At 48.4% G+C, this 18,589-nt stretch overlaps 1 protein-coding gene across 4 annotated transcripts in view; it reads right to left on the bottom strand.

Annotated features, from left to right (window-relative positions):
* The window catches only part of LOC118217038 (choline transporter-like protein 2), a 34,269-nt gene that overhangs the window by 8,548 nt on the left and 7,132 nt on the right, over window positions 1-18,589 (bottom strand). For 2 of the 4 annotated variants that reach the window (XM_035398789.1, XM_035398791.1), the window contains exons 2-15: window positions 10,747-10,795; window positions 10,550-10,623; window positions 9,792-9,876; window positions 9,521-9,605; window positions 9,061-9,180; window positions 8,696-8,756; window positions 6,656-6,779; window positions 5,213-5,296; window positions 4,087-4,199; window positions 3,690-3,821; window positions 2,736-2,835; window positions 2,295-2,387; window positions 1,565-1,649; window positions 404-666 (exon numbers count right to left, since the gene is read on the bottom strand). In XM_035398789.1, coding sequence (XP_035254680.1) covers window positions 404-666; window positions 1,565-1,649; window positions 2,295-2,387; window positions 2,736-2,835; window positions 3,690-3,821; window positions 4,087-4,199; window positions 5,213-5,296; window positions 6,656-6,779; window positions 8,696-8,756; window positions 9,061-9,180; window positions 9,521-9,605; window positions 9,792-9,876; window positions 10,550-10,623; window positions 10,747-10,795 — 1,468 coding nt within the window. Of the gene's footprint in view, window positions 1-403; window positions 667-1,564; window positions 1,650-2,294; window positions 2,388-2,735; window positions 2,836-3,689; window positions 3,822-4,086; window positions 4,200-5,212; window positions 5,297-6,655; window positions 6,780-8,695; window positions 8,757-9,060; window positions 9,181-9,520; window positions 9,606-9,791; window positions 9,877-10,549; window positions 10,624-10,746; window positions 10,796-13,205; window positions 13,628-18,589 lie in introns of those variants that run through there. The other 2 variants (XM_035398790.1, XM_035398792.1) reach the window with 2 other exon arrangements.

Here is an 18,589-nt window from a genome sequence, read left to right as displayed (position 1 = left end):
CATGCACACTCAATCAGACAGACAGACAGACAGACAGACACACACACACACACACACACTCTCTCTCTCTCACACACTCTCTCGCTCTCACACTCACACACACACACACACACACACACTCTCTCACACACACACACCCTCTCACACACTCTCTCTCTCTCACACACACTCACAAACTCTCTCACACTCACACACACACACCACCTCTCTCACAGACTCACACACTCTCTCTTCCCTCACACACACTCTCTCACACACACTCTCACACACTCTCTCGCTCTCTCACACTCTCTCTCGCACACTCTCTCACACACACACACACACTCTTACTTACACACTCTCACACACACACACTCTCTCACTCACACACTCTCACACACACACGCAGCCGTGTACGCGGTACCTGAGCGCGCGTCCGAGCGAGGCGAACACGGGGAAGGCGGGCATGTCGTCGGGCTTCTTATAGGCCCAGTAGTACGAGGCGAAGGCGCCCGCCAGGGTCATCTGACCCAGCGCCGTAACGAAGTTAGCGCACCAGAAGAACAGGAAGACGTTGTAGAACTGCAGGGCGATCAGGTACTTGTGGTAGTACGACTCGCCGCCGTAGAAAGCGAACATGCACCGGGCGTCCGGACACGCCGCCTTCTCCAGGCTCGTAGAGAAATTCTGCAAGCGTTACGCAACAGAACGGCCGTTTGAGAGCGAACCTCCAATTCAGCGTGTTCCTGTACTTCCCTCTCCCAACATGTTCCTGTACTTCCCTCTCCCAACATGTTCCTGTACTTCCCTCTCCCAACATGTTCCTATACTTCCCTCTCCCAACATGTTCCTGTACTTCCCTCTCCCAACATGTTCCTGTACTTCCCTCTCCCAACATGTTCCTGTACTTCCCTCTCCCAACATGTTCCTGTACTTCCCTCTCCCAACATGTTCCTGTACTTCCCTCTCCCAACATGTTCCTGTACTTCCCTCTCCCAACATGTTCCTGTACTTCCCTCTCCCAACATGTTCCTATACTTCCCTCTCCCAACATGTTCCTGTACTTCCCTCTCCCAACATGTTCCTGTACTTCCCTCTCCCAACATGTTCCTGTACTTCCCTCTCCCAACATGTTCCTGTACTTCCCTCTCCCAACATGTTCCTGTACTTCCCTCTCCCAACATGTTCCTGTACTTCCCTCTCCCAACATGTTCCTGTACTTCCCTTTCCCAACATGTTCCTGTACTTCCCTCTCCCAACATGTTCCTGTACTTCCCTCTTCCAACATGTTCCTATACTTCCCTCTGCCAACATGTTCCTGTACTTCCCTCTCCCAACATGTTCCTGTACTTCCCTCTCCCAACATTTTCCTGTATTTCTCTCTCCCAACATGTATCTGTACTTCCCTCTCCCAACATGTTCCTGTACTTCCCTCTCCCAACATGTTCCTGTACTTCCCTTTCCCAACATGTTCCTGTACTTCCCTTTCCCAACATGTTCCTGTACTTCCCCCTCTAAGGTATCACTTGGAAAAGAGGTTTGAAATCTCAATGTGGGGGGAAGGGGGGGGACACGGAACACTTGCCTCAGGGTTACAGGTGTTGTAGGAGTACTTGCAGTCGGTCTTGTTGAACACTTTGTACACGGCCTCGTTCGAGGTGGACAGGAAGCTGGAGGAGGCCGGTCAAGGAACCTGCGGAATTTTTTTTTAATACGGTACCGTCCCCGCCTCCGGCAGGAATGGACCACGCACATCTGCTCATAAAAAAGCCCAACGCAGCCAGATCACCACCGTCTGCTGCAGACGGACTGCACGCCTGCTGACACTGCATCTTACCTCATCTGGAGGTTTGAACTGAGCATTTATTATGGGTTCAGTAGCCATACGTATTCTACATCTAACACCATGTCCTCAAACCCATTTACTGCTCAAGCAGCTATATCCTCAAACTCCCTCCTGCATTCGCTACAACACCTTTGGTTGTAGGTCTCCATGATAAACACTACCAATAGGCTGTGATACTGATGACTTGGCATTGACTCTTATCGCTGCCAAAGCCTTTACGTAAGCACTTTCACAGGCCACTCTGGAAAAGCACATCTGCTAAACGGCTAAATGCAGATGCGATATTTATTTTACTGTCACTGCAAATCATCATCATCTAAACGAAAAAAAAAAATCACCCCGGTAGTGACTGAAGCAGGGTCATGTGATGCACGGTCATGTGACTCAGGGTCAGGCGATGCAGTGTCATAAGATGCACGGTCATGTGACGCAGGGTCGGCGGAGTAAACGGCATCAGCGCCAAGGATACACGGCGGTAATGCCCCAGTACGCAATCACCAACGCCAGGAGGAGAAAGGTGAACAGAGGGTAGAACAGCGATGACATCACATAGCCGATGGCCCTGCAAAACAATGAAGGTTAACTGCAATAACATTTTCTCACTGAGTTCTGTTTGAAGTGTGCTTTGGTACTCAATGGGCACAATGGTTAATACACAGAAAGGAACAGGTGTGATTTCATTCATAGTCACATTCAGGGTGCATGTTTTATTAAGTATTATAGGACGCAAACCTCAGAGTAACGTATGAATTGTTCTCTAATTATACAGCACATATATGCATTTTGCCCTTTCAGATTTGTAACTCGGATACACATTTCTTATTGCTGAAGTGGAAGTAAAAAGCCCGGGATTTGGAGACATTTCTGTCAGACAGCAGGACACTAATTCAGCCGTGAGGCCTGATCTGACCTGCTGGCCTCCTTCAGGAGGGCGATGGCCACGAGGATGCGCTTCCTGAGGAAGATGAGCAGCAGGATGATGATCACTTCCACGATACAGAGGATGATCACTGGGAAAAGGAGGACGAGACTGCCAGTCACATGTTGGCCACGCCCATAACCACCTGCCCTCTTCTAACCTCTGAGCATTCAGCATTACTTACACACTTAGGTACACGCTACATATCTCAATTACACACTTAGGTACACGCTACATATCTCACTTACACACTTAGGTACATGCTACATATCTCACTTAAACACTTAGGTACACGCTACATATCTCACTTAAACACCTAGGTACATGCTACATATCTCACTTACACACTTAGGTAAACGCTACATATCACACTTACACACCTAGGTACACTCTACATATCTCACTTACACACTACATATCTCACTTAAACACTTAGGTACACGCTACATATCTCACTTACACACTTGGGTACACGCTACATATCTCACACACCTAGGTACACGCTACATATCTCACTTACACACCTAGGTACACGCTACATATCTCACTTACACACTACATATCTCACTTACACACTTAGTTACATGCTACATATCTCACTTACACACTTAGGTACATGCTGCATATCTCACTTACACACGTAGGTACACGCTACATATCTCACACACGTAGGTACACGCTACATATCTCACACACGTAGGTACACGCTACGTATCTCACTTACACACTTAGGTACATGCTACATATCTCCCTTACACACTTAGGTACACGCTACATATCTCACTTACACACTTAGGTACACGCTACATATCTCACTTACATACTTCAGAACAGCTCCAGAACAGACTACGAAACGCCCCACCCGTAACTCCACTAAGCTCCAGAACAGACTGCGGAAGGTTCTGGAGTGTCGTTGGCCCGGGATCATGTATGTGAGGGACTTACGGAAGGCCAGCCAGGTCTGTCGGATCTGCAGGTAGACGGAGAAGTCTGTCTGTAAGCCCAGGTCCTGCAGGGTGACGTCCGCGCCGGGCTCCCCCTTCAGGTGGGCATACTCCATGTAGCAGTGGAAGATCCCTAAGCGGAGTGCAACATGGCAGACACAAGGGGGAGTGGGTGAGCAAAGAGGACACGGGCCCAGAGGACGGGTGGGTGTGTGGGTGTGTTCAGGGCAGACACACACAAACATGGTGAAATGGTGGCTGGGTAATGTTGTTCTAATGGTTGTTCTGGATGGCCAGGTTTCACAGCTGGTTTGGGGTGATGCAATAGAAAGGAGCGGGGTTTTGGGGGGGGGGGGGGGGGTGGGGGGTTGAAGGGAGTGACAGGCGGGAGTCTGTACCGTATCCAATGACCAGGATGACCAAGACGATCATGACCCACACCATGATCCCAGCCAGGAAGCGGAGGAGGATGATGAAGACCAAACTGATGATCATGGCCAGCACCAAGCCACTGAGAGAGAGAGAGGGAGAGGGAGAGAGACAGAGAGAGAGGGGGAGAGGGAGAGAATGAGAGAGATACTCTATTACTGTTCTGCTCTTTCTGCATTACTATGGCATTTCTAATATTCTGGATGGCAAAATTCTCTGAAGTCCTGCCAATAACACACCTTCAAACTGAAATTAAAATTGAGGGAGGGGTTAAATTCATATTTAATGTGTTATTTGCTGGAGGCCACGTTGCTTTTATGTCTGTCGGGTGTATTGGCATTGAATCACTCATGTAAACATGGAAAAATTATGAAGTAAAAGATAGGAGACAGAATGATAGAGATGAAGGGAGAGAAAAAGTGAGAGAGGGACATAGAGAGATGGAGGGAAAAAGAAAAGCGAGAGAGAGGGAAACAGAGAGAAGGAGGGACAGAGAGAGAGAGAGAGAGAGAGTTGTTATTGTTATTATATAGCCTACTCGCTGAGGCCATTACCACACTGTTAATTGCATTGTTGTCGTTACCACAATGTTGTTTGTATTTCACTGTTGTTTGTATTCCTATTCCTGTTTGTGTGGTGTACGCTTTGGCAATAAGTACAAATGTATTTCATGCCAATAAAGCATTTTTTTGAATTTGAATTTGAGAGAGGGACACAGACAGAAGGAGGGACAGAGAGAGAGAGAGAGAGAGAGAGGGACACAGACAGAAGGAGGTACAGAGAGAGAGAGAGAGAGAGAGAGAGAGGGACACAGAGAGAAGGGGGGACAGAGAGAGAGAGGGACACAGACAGAAGGAGGGACAGAGAGAGAGAGAGAGAGAGAGAAGGGGGGACAGAGAGAGAGAGGGAAACAGAGAGAAGGAGGGACAGAGAGAGAGAGAGAGAGAGAGAGAGAGAGAGAGAGAGAGGGACACAGACAGAAGGAGGGACAGAGAGAGAGAGGGAAACAGAGAGAAGGAGGGACAGAGAGAGAGAGAGAGAGGGACACAGACAGAAGGAGGGACAGAGAGCAGCCGTGGGTGACGAGGCACTCACAGTAAGATCCAGTACCAGGACCGGGTGTAGTCCTCAAAGATCTTCATGGCCACCTGCCGGGCCTCCACCACCACATTAGACTTCCTGCAAATACCCCCCCACACGCCCCCAGGTCAGAGAGACTGACACACCTCCACCACCACATTAGACTTCCTGCAAATACCCCCCCACACGCCCCCCAGGTCAGAGAGACTGACACACCTCCAGCACCACATTAGACTTCCTGCAAAGACGCCCCCACACCCCCCCAGGTCAGAGAGACTGACACACCTCCACCACCACATTAGACTTCCTGCAAAGACGCCCCCACACCCCCCCAGGTCAGAGAGACTGACACACCTCCAGCACCACATTAGACTTCCTGCAAAGACGCCCCCACACCCCCCCAGGTCAGAGAGACTGACACACCTCCACCACCACATTAGACTTCCTGCAAAGACGCCCCCACACCCCCCCAGGTCAGAGAGACTGACACACCTCCACCACCACATTAGACTTCCTGCAAAGACGCCCCCACACGCCCCCAGGTCAGAGAGACTGACACACCTCCACCACCACATTAGACTTCCTGCAAATACCCCCCCACACGCCCCCCAGGTCAGAGAGACTGACACACCTCCAGCACCACATTAGACTTCCTGCAAAGACGCCCCCACACCCCCCCAGGTCAGAGAGACTGACACACCTCCACCACCACATTAGACTTCCTGCAAAGACGCCCCCACACCCCCCCAGGTCAGAGAGACTGACACACCTCCAGCACCACATTAGACTTCCTGCAAAGACGCCCCCACACCCCCCCAGGTCAGAGAGACTGACACACCTCCACCACCACATTAGACTTCCTGCAAAGACGCCCCCACACCCCCCCAGGTCAGAGAGACTGACACACCTCTACCACCACATTAGACTTCCTGCGAAGACCCCTCCCCACACCCCCCCAGGTCAGAGAGACTGACACACCTCCACCACCACATTAGACTTCCTGCAAATACCCCCCCACACGCCCCCAGGTCAGAGAGACTGACACACCTCCACCACCACATTAGACTTCCTGCAAATACCCCCCCACACGCCCCCCAGGTCAGAGAGACTGACACACCTCCACCACCACATTAGACTTCCTGCAAATACCCCCCCACACGCCCCCCAGGTCAGAGAGACTGACACACCTCCACCACCACATTAGACTTCCTGCAAATACCCCCCCCCCCGCCCCCCAGGTCAGAGAGACTGACACACCTCCACCACCACATTAGACTTCCTGCAGACACCCCCCCCACACGCCCCCAGGTCAGAGAGACTGACACACCTCCACCACCACATTAGACTTCCTGCAAATACCCCCCCACACGCCCCCCAGGGCAGAGAGACTGACACACCTCCACCCCCACATTAGACTTCCTGCAGACACGGTGGATTTAAGGGGCTGTGTGGACTCACTTGGCGCCCTCCAGGAGGTCGTCAGCTTTGACCGTTTTCCCGTCCCCAGCGTCAAACGAGGTCTCGTTCCCCACGACAACGGCTCCGTTGAGTTTCCCGACAGCAGGCAGACAGCGACGGCTGACTGTGGGCAAGAGAAGAGGAGAGAGAGAGAGTCACCACAAAGACCCTGCTCACATCCGTTACACTTACCAGCACATCCACAAACACCCTGCTCACACCCGTTACACTTACCACCACATCCGCCAAGACCCTGCTCACATCCGTTACACTTACCACCACATCCGCCAAGACCCTGCTCACATCCGTTACACTTACCAGCACATCCACAAACACCCTGCTCACATCCGTTACACTTACCAGCACATCCGCCAAGACCCTGCTCACATCCGTTACACTTACCAGCACATCCACAAACACCCTGCTCACACCCGTTACACTTACCAGCACATCCACAAACACCCTGCTCACATCCGTTACAATTACCAGCACATCCATCAAAACCCTGCTCACATCCGTTACACTTGCCACACCGCCGTGACCTTTTAAACTCACCACAAATACCCTGTTCATTATCCGTTATGCCGACCACCACACCGCCGTGACCTTTTAAAGGTAAACACACCCCGACACGGAGAACTGCAGGGTGTTAAAGTCCAGGCTAGTGCTGGTGCTGGATGAAGGGGCGACATAGCTCAGGAGGTAAGACCGACTGTCTGGCAGTCGGAGGGTTGCCGGTTCAAACCCCGCCCTGGGCATGTCGAAGTGTCCTTGAGCAAGACACCTAACCCCTAACCCCTAACTGCTCTGGCGAATGAGAGGCATCAATTGTAAAGCGCTTTGGATAAAAGCGCTATATAAATTCAGTCCATTTACCATTTACCATGAAGGTAAATGCAGGTCTGGATATGGCTTAAATGGCTACCACTCATCTTCATGTATTCTAACGTTTTCAAATTGAGCCCACACTCAAATACCTCCACAGCTGGCCGACTTTGAAGATGGAATTGTGGGGTTTTTTTTTTTTTTTTTTTGCGCATTGCTTTCCATGTGTTTTGTGTCTGGACAGACACATACTTGTGGCACTGAACAGCATCCAGAAGCCAGCATGTTATCGGGTCCGTTAGCCATAAAAACACACTGACACTGACAAACTGCACACTAAATCACGTCAACAAAGTGAGTTCGAAGGAGAGGCATTTTCTCTGATCTGTCTACAGCAACTGTCCATGACTTCTCCCCGATTTTTCCCCAAAGAGAATATTTTCAAGAATTTGCCTACCACCTCGAAATGGCAGTGCTTCTCAAGCTAGTGTGAATTACCCCAAGACCAGTTTTACACAAGTAGCCCCCACGCTGAGAGGTTACATTACTGATGAACACTCAGTCTGTGTGTCGGACAGTCAGAGAGAAGAAGACAGAGAGGAAGAAGAGGAGGAAATCCAGAGATGAAGAAGAGCAACGCTATCTCGTACGACAGGCCCTGAAACAACGAGAGCTGAGCCCAGAGAAGAGTGCCTCTGGTCAGCTGTTCCAGAACAGCTCACTAACTCACTAACTCACTAACTCACTAACGTCTACACCACCACGCAGCCTCACAGCAGCGGTACAACAGAATCAGTTCCAATCAGGCACGTCATCACAAAACACAAATTAAATTGTATTAAACACCGGGCCGGTCAGACACATTATAAAAGCAAACTGGCATGATATTTGGCCCTAAACTCTGTTTAAGCAGACAATTTGACCATAGTGAAAAAGGACACAGAAAAACAAAAAATATATACTTGCCTCCTGTTTTAAGTTGCTGTTACTTGTCATTACTATTCATTATATTATTGTTACTATAATTGTCATTACAATACATTGTTCTGTCAATGTATTGTATAGCAATGTTTTGCAAAATATACTATTTCGTCAATGTACTGCATTGTATTGGCAAATATACCATGTCAATAAAGCATTTCAATTCAAACAGGAAAGAACTGACAGAGACAGAGGGGGAAGCAGACTGGGAGAGGGGGAGAGAGGGAGACTTACAGGGTTTACTCGGGGTCAGCACAGCAGGACACAGGTCGAATTTTAGGATTTCAGTAACGCTCTGGAACACACCAAAAAATCACACACCCGTCACTCAACATCACATAAAAACCACACCCCTTTACTCAACATCAGAAAAAACCACACCCCTTTACTCAACATCACATAAATAAACCACACCCCTTTACTCAACATCACATAAATAAACCACACCCCTTTACTCAACATCAGAAAAAACCACACCCTTTTTACTCAACATCACATAAATAAACCACACCCCTTTACTCAAAGGCACAGGATAAACCGTAATTATTCACACTCCGTTATGGCGGCCATGTTGGGTCCCCAGCGCATCCACTGCTCACCAGTTTAGAGATGTCTTCGTCCGTCTGGCAGTACGTCTTATAGACCTCAAAGTCCTCATTCTTTAAGGCATGAACTTTCAGCAAAGTCATGAACTTGGTGGGACACTTTTCCACACAGATCTGAAACAAACACACACATACACACACACACACAGCATGCGCACACGCAGGCACACACACACACACACACATTATTATAACAGAGGGCAATGACAGGCGTTAGGCACAGGCCTGTGTGGAAGCCAAACAGCAGGCATCTCAGAGACAGAGAACAGCGGCCAGGAGAAGAAAGGATGAGAGCAGTCGAGAGATGTCTGCAAGATAACAGGAACGTGAAAGGAGGGGAGAGATGGAGGGAGGAGAACACAGCAGAAGGGAGAGGGAGGGAAAGATGGAGAGATGCTAGTGAGGAGAGGGCAGAAAGAGGGATGATAGAGGAAGGAGAGGTGGAGATACCGACCTGTGTGGTCGGACACTGCAGCTCCAACAGCACCAGAGGGCTGGCACACTTTATGATGTTAAAGTAGAACAGGAAGGGCTTCTTCCTGCAAAACAAACACACACGCACGCACACACCCACACACGCACACACATGCATACACAAACAGACACACACGCACACACACATGCACGCACACACAAACAGACACACACAGGCACACGCACAGTGTAAAGAAGTGCCGGGGGTAGTATAAAGTATAATGTAGAGGGGTAATAGAGTCTGTACTTACTCTTGCGGGGTACCTGCCTGCCCACAGAACTGCCCCCTGCTGTCCGTGGGGTAGATCACTTTCCGGGGATCACCTTGTGTCCATGCTGGGGGGGCGGCAGGGGGGGAATGTTACATAACCGAACCATTTAGCTCACACTCTCACACAATGCATAAGCACAAACATTACTACCAGCCGCTGAGTGGAAGCTCTTATCCAGAGCAACCTAAACATCTTTGACTTCACATATAACCCACAACTGAATGTTTGCTAATAAATAATTTAGGGTAAGTACCTCACTCAATTATACAACTAGAGCGTCCCACCTAGGAATTGAACCTGCAACCTCTCAGTTAGAGGTACTGCACAGAAATAACTGGGAGAGCAGGATACTGTGATATAAGGGTTTAGCAGCCAGGTCTGTAACTCAGGAGGTTGTAGTTTCAAATCTCCAGTGGATCATTGCTGTTCTATCCTTGGAAATACTCAGCTGCACAAACAGACAGAGCGTAAGAAATTTAAATTTGAGTCAGATACTAAAGGCATCTGCTGAGTAAATAAAGAATAAACGTAAACAAATAATGAGACCATGAACACCAACAAACAGGCTGAGTAATCACAGACTCACACACTTTTGGGGGAGCGTTTGACGATATCTATATGCTACAGAAGATTTGTCGGTGTTCAGAAACAAAAATTTTCCACACAACCACAGCACGCCAGCATATTCCCCTGCTGTACTCCTTTGGTTAGCAATTCCCAGTCTTTTAAGTGCTTACCCAGAATTCCCACCGCAAAGTAGCCCAGCACGGCCACAATGAACAGGATGCAGCAGATTATGTCCGTGCAGCCCCTGTCAATCAAACAGAATAGAGGCATCAAACACCACAATGAAAGTACACTCCGTCCTTGTTCAGATGATGAACAGAAAAAAATTAAAAGCAGAAAAGGGGTGTGTGGTCACAGGCTCTCTCACCTGCTGTGAATGGGGCCTTTGAATGTGGGGTCATGTTTCCGTGGTTCCCCTAGCAAAGACACAAGGGTTTGGCACCATGTTAGCACAAATTCAAACAGCTCTTGACACTATTCTAAAATGTGTAGAAGAAAATAAAAATATAAAATGTAAAGCAGATAAAGAGTGGTTATAAGAGCTCACTGATGTTCCTCCCTCATATTACAAACTACAAGTAGCACATCTTTATTTCCCTATTGCGGAATTCACCACTCAATTACATGTTTATTCACAGTTGCTTCAGCATTTTTAGCACAGCTAACAAGGTAGCGCTTGCTAACGGTATAAATGTGTCACGCACACAACATTCCATTCAGCACGCGAAAGCAAAGTTGGCGCCAAAGTGAGAGTCTCCTGACAACGGAGCGGACACACCTGACAACAGGGAGAATTCCTACACGGTGCCGGTCCCCCCCCAAAAAAACGCAAAACTACGATCGGCCACCAGAGGGTAGCAACGCCCACATACCATGGAAATATATCCGCATTATGCAAAATGTAATTCAAAATTGAATAGTTACTAACTTCGTATTGTCTGGTTTGGTGGTGCAGTGCTTCAGCGGAAATGTTCACAGCGATATCCTGTCTGAGTGTGCAGTTGCACACAGACATCACACTCATCCGGAAAAGTCACAGTAAAAGAGCATTTTGTGCATTTTCTAAAGCACAGTTCTGGTGCAAGGGAATGAATATGTGTGCACCAGCAGGCTGGCCGTGTTGTTATTTGAGTAATATGTTACCTTATCAGCCTCGTTTGACCTGAGGGAGAGCCACTAATCTCATCGGGTTTTGGAATTATTTGAGTTTGGTGCTGGCTGGATTTTGACCCCTTTTTGTTGAATGTTTAAAACAAATTCTCAAAACGCACACCCATGAATGCCCACGCACGCACACATACACACACACACACACACACGAAAACAAACAAACACACACACAGGTAGACACCGCAGGCAGATTATTGAAGATTATGTGAATAAAATGAGTCACAAAGTTCATGTTGCAATCACAATGAGCCTTGATATTTGCACTACGGGCATAATGCTATGCAAAATACTCAGGGTAAGAGTGCCAGCCAAACCTAAGCAATGACTCAACAGCCAAACAATAAGAGGCTGGGAATCTAACTAATAGGAATATGTTCTGAAAGGTTAGGCAGCATCCGATAGGCAGCATGTTGTACACAGAAGCCGATGCACACTGAACTGTTCATTAAACAGACTGAACGGCGGTCACGCGCTTAGCTGGAAGAGAAGCACTGTGAGAATTCCACCAGATGCGCCGTGCGCGCGATTAAATGACCAATAACGAAGAAAAACTGCGCTGAAAAACAGGACTGTGGCTATTTGCTAAGAAAACAGAACAGATTTATCTCTCTCTGTTGAAGACTTAATACTTAATACTTAAGGGGGACAAACTACAAAAAAAAAAAAAAAAAAAAAAAAAACAAAGTTAGTTCTTGACATAGAACTAACCTTAACAGTAGGCATATACGAAAACGTCAAATTCAGCAAGGTGTAGTTTTGAGATACTTTGAAGGTTCCAGAAAAATCTGACTTAAAACAATATATTTATTTTGGCCATTTCACACCCATAGATTTGATAAGTGTATTACTCAGCTTCGATAAAATAAAAAACAATGGAGTAGGTAAAGTTCTTTGGAACTGAGTTTTTTTTCTGTCCACAGCTTGTTTTTCCATGGGATATACCCTCTCCGGTCTATGGATGCACTGCAGGAAATTGACCACCACCTACATACAAAGAAGGAGAGTCCAATCTCTTGAAAAGTCAGAGGCAGGCAGAGGACGCGAGGCCTGTGTTCGTCTATAAACGCTAACATCCGGCTGCGCTAATCTAAACGCTGCTTCAAAAATAATATAAAAAAAGGTCCGAGGACGCGCAACGCTGGTACTAAAGTGCTTTACTCAATTTAAGATAAAAACATGTTAGCCTTCATTGGATAACATGATGAGCTGAAATAAGGTTATGACCAAAGCATTTTTGTAACTTTAATTCAAAACAGCATTTATGTACCAAAAAGGTTCCTTCCCTTTGACTAGCGCTCACCCACACACGCTGCTTAAAACCACACTGCCACAATGTTTTGACGTGTTTTCTTCTACCCGTTTCACAATCTTATCTGAAGTTGAGCCCACACACCCTTTCCGAACAGGTAGCAAGCAGTAACGCAGTACACAAACCCTTCTCTGCCGCGTTAGATAAACGTAAGCCTTCGGATCTAATCTGAACCAGAGACAGAGCAATCCAGCGGTTCCATTTCCACCTTTTAGTTTACGTCGCTGTCGGTGTTTGGACGGGAGCGCACACCCTTCCCCAGCGTTTCTCCCGTCCGCGCGACACGGCAAGCTCGGATCGCCGCGACTCGCAAACGCGGCAGAGAAGAACCGAAAAAGAGCAGTTACCGTGCTTTCCGTAAAATTCGCCTTCCTCCGTCATCTCGGCTGTCTTTCTCTCTGGCCGCAGATTTTTTGGTTTTGCGGAGTCACCTGGAGGAACAGCTCCTCTCTTTCTCTCGGTCTCTCAAGAAGTTCTTCACGCTCTCTCTCTCTCTCTCTGTTCAATCTTTCTGTGTGCGGTTCGCGAGGCAGGGAGAGAAACCTGTCAAACCAGTCTCCTGAGCAGGTCCGCTTGCCTTCTCCCCTCTCTTCTCTCAGTCCCGCTCCCGCTTCTGGCTCTCTTCCTCTGCCCTTCTCCTTTCCCTGCGTCTCATCCATTCATTTCTCTCAGCTATTTTGTTTTGCCCTCACAATAGAGCTCCCTTTTCCTTTGTAACTTTTTTCCAGTCTATCTGGTGCCCCGGGGGCAGAAACAGATAGCAGCTATCGCAGGCATGTGGGGGGGGAGGGGGGAGGGGGGAGGGGGGGGGGGGGGGGGTGGGGGGTGGGAACACACCTGATTGGGGGCGGGGTCAGAGTGAGAGGGGAGGGGTGTGGCTGTCTCAGGGGGTGGAGTTAAGAGAACGTAATTGCTTGTTTTTCTACAACTGCTCCTCCCCTCCCACCCCCACACATACACGCCTGTTTACTGCAAACACCTGGACTTGTTTAGTAGCTGAACTCCAGCTGGGAAAGCCTCCTCCCTTCTTTATCCCTTTATCCATGGCACAAACTTTATTTGTAAAACGTTTTTCTCCCCCTACACGCAAGATATGCACTTAAGTCACCAAATTCAAGATACGCCTCCAGCAAATGTATCCAAATGCATGAGGGCACGTGTGCAGGGGCCCGCATCAACAAAGCGGGATCGCTGACGCAGCAGGAGAACTGCGCTATGGGACAGCTCTTTCCACTTCAGTCCACGTTCCAGATGCGGGGGTTCTGGGTTTTAACGCAGTGATCCTCACTGGAAAATGATTTGGACCCAAATGACATAATGAGAACAGCATCACAGGAAATGTTTTTATTTTATTTTAAAGAGGCTTTAAAGGTGAATACAGAAACACAAGCAAAAAAAGGCGTGTGCCGTGAGTCCAGCTAAAAAATGTCAACCTATTCACCTGTAAAAGAAAGCCCTTTCAGCCCCAGGGCACGCATTCTGACCGGACCACAGTAATGAGATGCAGGGCGGGGACCTATTTGCATCTGCACAGATTCACTGATCATGAGACCATCTGCGCAGCTCATCCTGTCGGCTGCATCCGCTCTACAGTGGATCTGCGCAGCTCATCCTGTCAGCTGCATCTGCTCTGCAGTGGATCTGCGCAGCTCATCCTGTCAGCTGCATCTGCTCTGTAGTGGATCTGCGCAGACCCCGATGGAAATCCCACCCAGCAGGGCGGCCATGTTCTACAATCTATAACCGGTTTGTAGGATGGCTCATAAAATGGCTGCACTCATCAATGTGCTCATGTCTGCTTCTCTCTGACCACATTAACCTGCGCAGGCAGCAACACAGGCTGCTCCTGCACAGGTATCAACACAGGCCACTGCTGCACAGGTATCAACACAGGCTTCTCCTGCACAGGCAGCAACACAGGCCACTGCTGCACAGAGAGCAACACAGGCCCCTGCTGCACAGGTAGCAACACAGGCCACTGCTGCACAGGCAGCGACATAGGCCATTGCTGCACAGTTAGTAACACAGGCTGCTGCTGCACAGGCAGCAACACAGGCCACTACTGCACAGACAGCAACAGAGGCTTCTCCTGCAGAGGCAGCAACAAAGGCTTCTCCTGCACAGATAGCAACACAGGCCGCTGCTTCATAGGCAGCAACACAGGCTACTACTGCACAGGTAGCACCACAGGCTTCTCCTGCAAGGCAGTAACACAGGCTTCTCCTGCACAGGCAGCAACACAGGCCACTACTGCACAGAGAGCAACACAGGCCACTGCTGCACAGTTAGCAACACAGGCCACTGCTGCACAGGTAGCAACACAGGCCGCTGCTGCACAGACAGCAACACAGGCCACTGCTGCACAGGCAGCAACACAGGCCACTGCTGCACAGTTAGCAACACAGGCCACTGCTGCACAGGCAGCAACACAGGCTGCTTCTTGTCTGCTGTTTTGCCGGTTCACATTACAGACTGAATTTCACACAGGTGAACCAGCCCCCAGATTCATTACAGGGCACAGCTGTGCTCAGATGAGCATGACTTGCAAATTATTACGTGCACATTGGGATGGCTGGTATCCCAGTTACACCTTGGCAGGGCGGCATGCCCCACACCTATACAGCACAGAGAGTTTGGCACTTTTTAGAGTCCCCCTACAGAAATAACCGCAATGACCACAGACTCTCAGCCCTTAAGAACATTCACTTCCTTGCCTTCTCACCCCATTTCAGCAGACAGAATTCACAAACAACTTCACACGTCCACACAATAAAAATAATAATAATAATTATTATAAATAAAAACAATTTCTATTTAAGGTGTGTGTTGGAACTGATAATGGTAACAATAATAAAACAGGCCACCACAGTTTTAGAAGAGGACCCACGAGCTAGTAAAGTCGCTTACACAGAACATAAATGCGCTTTCACAAGGGAAGCACGACAGCCTATAGAATAATGCCCTCGACTCACATTTTAACTAGTTTGCTGTTAATGCATAAGCACTACACAATCATAAGATTTATGGCATGCTTGATGTCTCAATCAAACTGTCACAGCATACCAGCAAATATTGAAACAAATTAAACAAGCATGTTGTCCTCATTGACGCGAATGCACAGACATACACAGTTAGTCTATAATGCCCAGCACTACTATGACCTAGTTCTGAGATTTCATATTTAACATCGACTGGTTGGTGCCTTTCAATCAGTAAAACTCTGTCTCCCTCGTGTGGCGACATTTGAGTATTGCACCTTTATTTCGGCATTCTTTTCTCCAAATGTTTTTGGTTTACCACAGGCACACACCTCCGCTTCTCCTTCCTCCTTGCGACAGAAGCTGCTCAAATTTCCAAACACTGACAAACCACCATTCCTATTGGCCAAGAGGCGCTTGCACACATCTGCAGTATAGGCTACCCGCCCTGAATTACAGGGTGTGTGTGTGTATACGGCTCTTTGAAGAATGATCAGTAGCCTAGTTCACCTCGGCAATCTACCCAATTATCATATAACACTTCTACAGTTCGGAGATAAAAATGAAATAAATTGCATTCAAGCACTTGAAAATGAACCCGAAGGAAAACTGACAATTTAAAGAGGGTTGAAACACCCCATGGCAGGAAATGCGCACTATATCGATGAACAGTGTGAAATGAGGCCGTGCGACTCATCCATGCACCGTTGCACCATCGCACCGCCGCCCCACACCAAGAAGGTCATGGGTTCAAATCCCAGCCAGAAGTTCGCATTGCATGTTCTCCCCGTGTTCGTGTGTAGTTCCCTTCCAGTACTCTGGATTCCTCCCACAGTCCAAAGACATGCAGGTAGGCTCACTGGAGATGCTAAATTGCCCCTAGGCACGGGTGTGTGGATTTTTAAAAAAAACATACAGAAAGAAACAGCAGCTTTCAGTTAGATTTTTTCATTACAATAACAAAAGAGAGGCGGTGTGATGCTCAGAGATAAAAACACTGCCTCCCCCGTACAGCGACACGCCCCATGAGCCAGAACCAGACCCCGGGCCTCTTTCATTAGAATTCCGGCAAGAGACTGCTGACCTCAGATCAGCTCTCTGCTGTCCATATCTAACTGCAGCTATTTACGAGCCAAAAGGCTGAACTGATCCAGGATCAGCGCTCTTACTCATACGTTTAAATGCAGGCCCTGGCTGCCGATGCAGTGTGTGGCTGGGTTAATAAAGCAAGGTCAGGACAGACTGTTAGTATCCAGGTACCAAGGTGCCAAAACTGGCCCTTTAAATACATGGAGCTGCTCACGTCGCCGTTTGGCACACGCGTGTCAATCACAGTGTGACATCACCGACTGTCTTAAGCCTTTTTAATTAACACTGGTCTGTGACAGGAGAGTCCAGTGTCCAATCAGCTGCAACGTTGCCCCACCTCCTGCTCACAGTCCAGAGGGAGTGAGAACACAAAGCCAGCTGGCTGCGTACAGTCCAGAGGGGCCGAGAACACAAAGCCAGCTGGCGGCTCACTTTCCAGAGGGACTGAGAACTGCTCAGAAAAATACAAGAAAAGAAGAAACGCAGTCAAAAAATCAAAAGATTTATAAATAGCAAGAACAAAAAAAGAAGAATAAATAAATGAATGAAACGTGGCTCTAAACCACAGAACTGGGAACAGGGCGGAGGACCAGGATCGAGTTCCCCCCCAAAGTGGCTGCTTCTCAGGCTGGGGACATGTGTGCATGCCAATTTAGTCCTGACTGCAACCTGTGATTAAAGGTTCCCAGTGACAGGGCCGTGTGCCCGAGAGACCCCACCCTGGGCTGTTCTTTCAATGCTGAAAAAATGGGGGGGGGGGGGGGTCTATTTCTGGGAGCGAATGCTCCCATTCCACTGAGATCCCCAAAATTACTAATGCAATTCAAACCCTCTGAATGCAGCCTTTAATTACCCAAACACACCGTGGGCTCCTGTGGGGTAAATGTGCAGTTCCCACTGCTGTTGGGTGGTGCTCTTCTGCATGCTGCACATGCCCATTTTATCATTTTATAGCCTCTGTGGGAGCTCTTGGGCTGGGCATTAGTCCTGCTTTAAACGCTGATCTCAAGCTGTTTGAGCTGGCGGGGGTGGGGGTGGGGGGTCACTGCAAAGCTTTGCTCCTGCCGCATTATATCTCACTCACTTACAGTAGGTATGAAGTTTCATAGTGAATGTTTTACAGGACAAATGTCGAAGCCAGATGAATCGCTCCCAGATGAATCTCTCCCTGATGAATTTACCCCAAATGAATCTATCCCAGATGAATCTCCCCCAGATGAGTCTGCCACAGATGAATCTCTCCCAGATTAATCTACCCCAGATGACTCTGTCCCAGAGGAATCTACCCAAGACGAATCTATCCCTGATGAATTTCTCCCAGACGAATCTACCCCAGATGAATCAGTCCCAGAGGAATCCATCCCTGATGGATCAACCCCAGATGGATCTATCACAGATGAATCCACCCCAGACTCCCGCAGTAGGGAATGCTGTTTCCCCGGCTCATTCCTGCAGGCAGAGAGGCTGCTGGGAGATCCTCACAGTGTACGTCTCCTTTCACCATTATTCTTTCAGTGAATCCTTTTCTCCCACTGTCTGTAAGGCACTTTCTGTCAGAATGAAAAGCACTAAAGAAATAGACCATTATTATTATTATTATTATTACCCTCAGATGGGAGGCACGGTGGTGCAGTGAGTGGCTCCACGGGCGCCTGACCGATTTG

Source organism: Anguilla anguilla, chromosome 17, assembly GCF_013347855.1.
Source record: "Anguilla anguilla isolate fAngAng1 chromosome 17, fAngAng1.pri, whole genome shotgun sequence".
Classification (NCBI taxonomy): Eukaryota; Metazoa; Chordata; class Actinopteri; order Anguilliformes; family Anguillidae; genus Anguilla; species Anguilla anguilla.
The sequence above is the reverse complement of the archived record's forward strand: the minus strand, read 5'-3'. Positions and strand labels throughout refer to the sequence as shown.